Raw genomic sequence first — 9,326 nt, 5'->3', positions numbered from 1 at the left:
TTAACATAGCTGTTTTGCTTGGCGGAAAATATCGGGCAAGAAAAACTTTCTTCAATTCGTTCCAAGTGGTGACTAAGTTGGAAGGAAGAGATTGAAGCCATCTTCTAGCACTATCTCTTAATGAGAAGGGAAAAAGACGAAGTCGAATTGCCTCTGAAGTGACACCATTAGCTTTAACAGTATCAGCGTATTGGAGAAACACGGATAAATGAAGGTTTGGATCTTCGGTAAGATTTCCAGAGAATTGGTTCTGTTGCACAACCTGCAACAGCGAAGGTTTAAGTTCGAAGTTGTTTGCTTCGATTGCGGGCGGAGCAATACTTGAATGCGGCTCATCTTGCGATGGAGCGGCGTAATCTCTAAGGGCACGAGCTGGTTCTGCCATCTCGGTTAAAGAAGAAAAAATGTTTTTGAAATCAGGAAGTTCTATAGGAGGAAGATTGTTTTCAGCACGATATTCCCGAATTCGTCGTAAGACTCGGAGATATAGTTCGATATCGTTGATTCGTAAATAGAGCGGTTCGCCTTGAGAGCGAGTGCGTGGCATACAAATCAACGAAAGAAAGAATAGAAGGAAAAGAAACCTTAGTCTCTACAGCGTAACGGAAGAGTTACGATATCGATTGAATAAAAGTCCCCGGCAACGGCGCCAAAAACTTGATCGCTCGACTGTGTGAGTCGAGAATGGGATACAAACTGCAAGTGCACAGTTCTATCGCGTAGTTTTAAAAGATATCGATCCCACAGGGACTTATGAATCGATATACCGTTATCTAAAGTTACTACGTAAATCTAAGGTGAAGATGTTTGATTGTTTGGGGAAAAACTAAGAGCTAAACTAATGTCTAGATTAAATATTAATAAAACGGATATCGGTATGTAATTCGTCAAAACTAGGGAATCAAGTCTTTGTCGGTTTCTTGGTTTTAAAATGAATCGTTTCGGTTAACTTTATTGGTTAAAGGTTTTATCTCAAACTCTCGCTCTGTTGAATAAACCATGATTTTATATTAACGTAGCTGTCACTTATAATTAAGTCAAAAACCATATTTTGAAAACAATAAAGTTGCAGAAACTCCTTTTAAGAAAATACTAACCGTTTTAAACACCCTTATCTCAAACTCTCGCTCTGTTGACTTAGGTTATATAATTAAATCCAAATGCTTAACTCTCGTCCTTACATTCAATCTTTAAAAATACTTTTTGGAAAAGGTCAGAATTTAATTAACTCTAAAACTTGCTCTCGCCCTGATCTAGAATTAATGCCTAACTTACACTGTCCAGTTAAAATCTCAAACTCTCGCTCTATTGATTTTAACTTCTTTATGTCTTTTACTTTGGTAAAAAATCTTGTTATTAAACCTGTAAGTTGAGACCATAAAAAGATTGATTTTGATTTTAAGTTTAGATAGACCGACTCAATCTCGACCCCTTATTCTGCTTACTTTACATACCGATACCTAGGCAAATTAGCCAGACATGCTAAATAAATAAGAATTTATATCATGCATAAACAGACTCATTCCAGGCAGGCAATATGAATAAACAATAGAATAAAACATTAAAAATTAAATAACAATTAAAGAACCTGAATGCGTATTACAATGGTCTTGAACACTCCACCACAAGCCGGTAGGATTTGTTCTTCGATTCTTCAATTAAGCAGTAAAATAAATCAAGGAAATAAAACTCGAATATAACGTAAGGTTAAATCCGGTATAAAGTTGCACAATAGTTTCCGGTGTAGAAACTATTACGCGAAAAATATCTAAAAGCTAAAAACGGGGAAGATAAATTGCAAGGGGAAAGAGAAAGTAAAGCTTGCAAAAGAAATAAAATAAAATGAACAATGCTAAGTGCTGGAAAGGAAAAAATAAATAAGCGAAGGCGTAAAAGGAAAATTTGGCAGAGCTTCCGCAAAACTGAGCGTGCAAAAACTCCCCCCTTTGAAACTTCCCAATTAGCTGCTATTTATACAGCTGCTGGTGTAACTATTTTTCAAGGGTTTCCGTGTGCGTGGTCTCGTTCCGAGGATTAAGCGTGCGTAGAAGTAGGCTTCAACGTGGTCAGTTGAGTTCCTTGCGCCAAAAATATAGAGGATTGGTGTGACGTTCGTCACACCATGTGTGACGTCCGTCACAAGAGTGCTTTTAGTGTGACGCTCGTCACGCTCCTTGTGACGCCCGTCACAGGGGCAACGTGCGCTTTCTTTTGGGCTGGGCTTGGTCTTGGTTATTTGTTTCCTTTTTATTGCTTTTTACACCTCCTTTTCTTCCCTTTTTCACTTTTGCTCCAAAATGGGTACCTGATGTAAATAGAAAAGAAATACTGCATAATATCTGATAAAATGGGATAAATTAAAGTAAATGATAATATAATCTAATTAAATTAAGTCTTAAAATGTGATATAATTTCATGTTATCAATTATTGCATTCATCTGAGGAGGTGTTTTAGACATTATATAAACATCATTTTTCAGATTTCAAAATCACCTCCTTGCAAAATTTCAAATCATTTACACACATTCTCTCAAACTTTTTAAGTGTTCTTCCAAGTTTTCTTTAGAGTGAAACCTTGCATAAACTTTCATTTTCAGCATCATAGTTTCATTTCATACAAAGAACACTTGTATAATTATTGTGAGAATTAAGTGTTACAAAGGAGAAGATCAATTGATAAATTGATATACTTCAAAATTCCAACTATTTCATCTTCTACAAAAATTCAAAATTATATTTCTTGCTTACAACTTATTTTTAGGATTGTTAAGAATAAGTTTGTAAGGTTTATCCTTGTTATCCGGTGTGTGGATACAAAAGGCCCTTTTGTGAGAAATTAAGTCTCGATTGGACTTTAAACATTATAAATCCAAGAGGATTGTTCTTGGTGTGTTAGCATTAGATAGAAAGACCTTAAGGTGTCTTTTCTAGGAATCTAACATTATAGTGAAACTCTCTTTCGTGTTGAAAGGGGAGTGGAGTACTCTCAATTTGTGAGGGGAACCACTATACATCGTGGTGTTCTTTACTTTCCGCACTTTACCTCTTTTCATCACATAAGCATTTCAAGAAAGTAAAGTCATAAACCGTCAAAAATCTGGAAAATCGTCTAAGTGCCTCATTCACCCCCTCAAAGGCACTCCTTAAACTTACATAAGTTCCTCCTCGGCAATGGGGTAAACTGCATTGACTTTCTCAACATATTCCGACTCAGAAACTTCCATTTCCACACCAGGGCTCTCAGTAGCCTCGGCCATTAAACATTTGAGTGGTTCAACATAGTTTTCATATTTGATTTGCAGAGGGTCAGAATCCATCTGCATTCGAGCTTTAACCTTATCAGCAAACTTTAGTGTTCCCTCATTCAACGCTCCTTGCATCAAATCTCTGAAAAAGGACACAATGAAAGGTCTTATGACTCATAAAGTTATGAAACTTACAAAACACTATTTTCTTTCGTTGCTTTAAAGGTGGAGTTTTTAGTCCCTTAGGGACTTTGATTTGGTCATCAGCGACTAAAAGGTCAAAAATTACATCGCACTTAGTTACTTCAAAGGTCTACGTTTTAGCGACAAATTTTCATTTTTTTGTTCGACTAGATTCTTTTCGTCGGACAATTTCAATCGTTTACAAACGATTGGAGGTCCTAGATTAAGTTCTGCCACGTTTACATTGTTTTCTTCTACCTCTACGTATCCTACAACATATTCATGGCCTCTCTCATCTGCCTCTATATAGGAAACCTTCTCTTTTTATGAAATTTTCCTGTTCTGGCTTTCTCGACCTTCAGGCGTTCAACCTGTCAAACCCTATCAGCCAACTGAGCCATATCTCTCAGATATTGGGTATCTAGTTTCTTTCTAATAGAATAATCTACATCCCGATCGACCATTTCGACCAATTCATGTTCAGGCACTTGGGTAAAGCACATTGCCTTCAACAACCTGAACCTGTTTAAGTAGTCATCAATTGACTCAGGCGTTTTACGCCTTACACTAGCCAATTCTTTAAGACTAATCTTTGACTGTCGAATATATAATTGTTCATGAAACACTCACTCCAATTGGTTCTAATTATGTATTGAATGATAGGGAAGTGTCGTGAACCGTGTAAAGGCATTTTTCGTTAGAGAATTTGGGAAAACTATCATTTTCAAATTCTCATTATTTGCTATATCACCTGCTTCAGTTTGGTATCGAGCGATATGTTCGATAGTCAACTCACTTGTGTCTCCTGCAAACTTAGTGAATTTAGGGACTTTCCATCCCCTAAGGAGTTCTGCTTGCAGCACATAATCAGACAAAAGAGACACGAAGTTTGGCCTATGTAGTCCTACATTAAGGCCATTATGGGCAAGGATGTTTTCGACTATGTGGACTAGATTATTTTCCCCCTTAGGTTATCTTGTCAAACATTCCGGACTACCTCCTCAGCATCTTGGTTCCTACCCACCATAATTATCCCTGGGTTAACTTGACATATACGTTATTCTCCTCCCCCAAGCACATGAGGTACGACAAATCGAAGTTCCTGTTGGTGTTGTTTCCCTTTATTTATGGGGGCAACCCCATTGTCATGTATCCCTATTTGTCTGGATGGTACGCTTTGGTTAGTGTTCTTAATTAGGGGGTTGAACATTGTACCAATTTACTGAGTAAGCATATTAACCATATCTAGTTACTTTAATCTATTTGTTGTCTTATGGACAACATGGAATTTGTTGTTAGGGAAGACGTGTTTAGGAGGCCAAACCCAGCCCCTCCATGTTGTGTCACTTGACCAGGGTTGCTATTGGCAGAACCTGATGCAACATATGGATTTAAAGGAGACGATATTGTTGCATTATTATCTACATACGTTGATGTGTTATTGTGTAATCCTTCCATCATCGGAGTTGGTATATCACTACGGAAATCCCTAAAAACCAGTGAAATCGCAAAACCTGACATATAAGAAGGCATCGGATCTCTTATAGCAGTGTGCATGGGCCTGGGATTAGTTGGAATGCTTGTTGCCATAGACAATGCAACCACTATGGAATTTGTGTTCTCTGTCGTTCCAACCGTTGATGGGACATATTGTTCAACATCTGGGACGTTATTTTCGGAAAGTGATGTATTCCTAAGGTGAACCATTTCGACTAAAGTCCAAATATAAAAAAAAAAATATTATTCGATGCAAGAAAAACTCACTACAAAGAAACTAAATGCAACATTTATTTTAAATATAACAATTCAAAATTTTGCATAAAACATGTCAGAGTGGGCTTAATGTTTACAAATCTTCAAATTATTTTAAAAATAGAATGCTGGACGTTTAACTTAAAGTATTTAAGTTTTAGATCGATAAGATACTTTTTAAGAAAAATTGATTAGCATTTTAAAAATTTTTTTATTTTTATTTTTAAGTTTGTTGCAATCAAATTAATGTGGGGTATAGGAATCAATGAGTAAATCTGTTATAACAACTCCTTAAAGTTTGGAAATCCGTTTATTATTCCTTTGTAACCTAATTTAATTCCTTCAACGTTAGTGTGATCGTCAATAAGAAGATACTTTTTCACACATTTTTTAGCACAGCAACCCTCCTCCTCACCATGACGACGACGAAGAAGAGAATTTGTGTCAAATCTTTTCAACAACAACAACAATCAGTTTCTTCTACAAATTCAATTATAATTGCGGAACCTGAATTTTACTTACCAGATGACTGCTGGGAGCATGTCTTCTCATTCCTCATCAATCCAGTCGACGGCACTCAAGACTTTAAATCCCTTTCTCTCGTCTCAAAACACTTTCTCTCCATCACCAACCGTCTCATATTCTCTATCAGAATTCATCATCCACACCTTTGTTTACTCTCTCGTTTCTTTCATAGATTCTCCAACCTTAATTCTCTCCATCTCTGGTTCGAATCCCGTGATCTCGATGCAGCCATTGCTTTGGCTCTCCGTGACAGACCAACATTGAAATCTTTATCTATTTTCAGGCTTGCGCTAAAGGATACAAACTGTGTTGCTTCACATTACATTGATTCCTTCCTGAGTTTGAAGGGTCTGAATTATCTGAAGTTTTGGTGTTCACAAATCTCTGATGATTTGCTTTACTCTATTGCAAGAGAAAGTCTTCCTTTGAAGACTTTTGTTCTTGAAAATTGTATCGGCTATAGTTACCCTGGAATTTATGATTTACTATCCAAGTTTCATGGGATACAATATTTGGGTCTTCAAGGTGTTGATTTTCTAAATAATCATCATGTTTCCCGCTTGTCTTTACTTCTTCCCGACTTGTTATCTATAAACCTTAGTGGATGTTCCAACCTCACCGAATCAGCTTTGTTTGCCCTCATTAAAAACTGTTATTCACTTGCTGAGATCAGAATGGGAGGCATATATGTTGAGAGAGATAGTGTAGAAAATTATGATACTTTGAAAGATTTTGATGTCCACCCTCAATTAAAGTTTCTACATTTTCCTGGAAATTCACTTATAAACGACGAGATCATCATATTATTTGCTTCCATTTTCCCCAATTTGGAGCTTCTTGATGTGAGTTATATAGATGGTGACATATCTGAAAAAAGTATTTGTCAAATTCTAAGTAAATGTTGTAAGGTTAGACATTTGAACTTGGCCACATGTAAAGAAGTGAGACGACTCAAAATGAACTTTGTACTTCACAAGTTAGAGGTGTTGAATTTGTCCGGTACAGAAGTTGATGATAAAACACTCTACGACATCTCAAAGAGTTGTTGTGGGCTTTTACAACTATTCCTAATGTGTTGTAAATATGTCACAACTACGGGTGTGGTGCGTGTGATTGAAAATTGCTTAGAGTTGGAGAAGATCTATTTGAGATGTTGTGATAAAGTGAATATTGATGTTGTTGTCTCAATGCTTTCATCAAGGCCATCATTAGCAGAAGTTCATTTCCCCACCATAATTTATCTTTAGTGACATAAAGAGAAAACTATCTTTGTTAGGGTTGTCTTATTTGGTAGTTATGGATGTCTTATTTGCTGAATTTTTGATTCTTAAATATGAGATGTTTTTTGTTTTAACATTTGTTTCTATGAGAAATGACTTCATTTTTCAAAATACCAACTTACAATATGTATTTAATAGTCATGAAGTTTTAAATTTTAATGTTTCTCTTTACTCTGACACAGTGATATGGTCCATCATAGTCTTCTCTCTATCAAATGATATAGTATTCATATAAAACAAGATAGATTGACTTAATTTTGGTGAATGAATGATACTTTCTAATTCTAATGAATGAAACTAGTATTTGCTATATAGGTTTGAGGGAGATTGGCAATGGTAGAAAGAGTTATCACATTCATTTCAAAGAGTCATCAAATAACTATAGTGTACTAAATAGTGGCATTAGTTGGTGCTACAAGCATATTAAAAAATTTGAACAGGAATAAGGTTGACAGAACTAATGGAATTATGATTCAAAATGTTTGGAACTTGTATTGAGTTTAATTTTGTATCCATGCATCTTGTGTAATGTTCATGTTTGCATATGTGATTCATAGGACTAAAATATTTGACAAAAAAAGAACGTCTGTAACAACAGCAAGAAACATACATATAAATTAGAGAACACAGAAAATGGAAATTTTAATCCCAATTAAGATATGTTATGGAAGTCTCACATCTTAAGAACCAAAATGTTGTTCATAACTAACTAATTGTACATTCTCTGTCCTAGTTAAGATCCTTGGTTTTTTAATTAATTAGTCTCTAGATAGAAGGTAAATATCATATTCCCCTTATGCCCTAGGAAGGATAACAGTTACCCTGAACTTATCTGTTTTTGGAAGGTATATACGTTTGAGCGTGATATGCAGTGTTAAATTTCAGTTTGGTACATGCCATTCGAAAAAGTTCTGTCCAAAAGTGGCCAAAGAAGATTTTGTCTCTATTAGAGACTATAATAGCAGGGAATGAAGTCTAACAATCTCCTGAAGAAATAATTCAACAATGCCCTAACATATGTTGGACCGGAAGTGGTTGTAAAAGGCCCGCCGGAGATAAGGTTTGATATTTATTTTGTCGGCATACCTCACAAGAAGTTACAAAAGTCTTTGATGTCCTTTTTTAATATGCCTTCCAATCCTCTTGCATGATTTGAAAAATTCATAATGACCTTCTGTTTACTGTGAAAATTGATAAATAACCGCTAGTCTTTTAAATAAAAAATACTTTGATCACTCACAAGATCGATTAGATTGATCCTAGGACATGTGTTATTGTTGAAATTGTATTTGAAAACTGATGAACATTTCGACATCGTTCATGTTTGAAGATTGTTCGTTTAAAATGTTTTAAAGAGATAAATTGCAAAATGTAAAGGAATGTATAATAAAGGTGCTTGAAAATAACTTGTAATGAAAGATAAATTTTAGAAAAGTATAAATAAACTTCAATTGAAATGTAAAAAATGATGTTATTAAACATACATTCTCAATGACACTCTTTTCTCAATACACTAGATACTTTGAGTAATTTTGAGTATTTGTCCAACAATTGAACACACAGAAATCCTAACATTAAGACCCTTATATATATACTAAGTCGAAATAACCGCTACTAATAGCTTTTCTCCCGGACAATGACACGTCGCGTTCGGCATGTCTTCAATCCATCATAACGTTCCACGCGTCTTTCTTGAAACTGGATAAGGACAAAATACAATTATCCTTCTTTTATTCAAATTCGAACATCTTTGTCTAACGCAACCTTAATGTTGCTTCCGTCAAATTACCACTTTAAACTTAGAAATATTTCTAAGTCTCATACAACATTTTCCTCTTACAATATTTCTAAGTCTCATACAACATTTTCCTCTTCGACAAATCTTTTTCCATATTCTCTCTTATTCGTGTAGGTTGATGTTATATTAATGTTGTTTTTATGTATGTTGATAAACTTTTGTTGGATTACAATGTACTGCTAATTTATGTTAACATGTTTTTTTCACGGTGTTTGTAGGATTACAATTGATTTGTGTTGTTGTGAAGAAAAAATACAAGAGAGGATGAAGCTGAAGTGAAAGATGCAAACTTGTGTGATAGACCTACAATAACATCCATTCAAATTTAACACAAGTTTGCATTTTTTCCTCATTTTCATCCTCCTTTCATTTTACAAGTTTATCTTAATTTTTCAGAAACGGTTAGTTATCATGTTCTACCCAATCTATGTTAATTAATTGATGCTTTTGTTGGTAAATATTGTTAGTGAGTTTGTTATATCATATGAGATTGCTTGTTTCACTGACCCCTCCTTGAACTTGCATTCATTTAAATATTTTAGA

General features: G+C 35.0%; 1 protein-coding gene across 1 annotated transcript; it reads left to right on the top strand.

Moving 5' to 3' along the window:
* The first annotated feature begins 5,596 nt into the window (after positions 1 to 5,596).
* LOC127130195 (uncharacterized) lies at positions 5,597 to 6,952 on the top strand. The gene has a single exon (XM_051059252.1). It carries the CDS (start codon positions 5,597 to 5,599, stop codon positions 6,950 to 6,952), a length of 1,356 nt encoding a protein of 451 aa, XP_050915209.1.
* Positions 6,953 to 9,326: the final 2,374 nt, after the last annotated feature.

This window comes from Lathyrus oleraceus, chromosome 3, assembly GCF_024323335.1.
Source record: "Lathyrus oleraceus cultivar Zhongwan6 chromosome 3, CAAS_Psat_ZW6_1.0, whole genome shotgun sequence".
Taxonomy (NCBI): Eukaryota; Viridiplantae; Streptophyta; class Magnoliopsida; order Fabales; family Fabaceae; genus Lathyrus; species Lathyrus oleraceus.
This window is presented reverse-complemented; position numbering and strand designations above follow the sequence as displayed.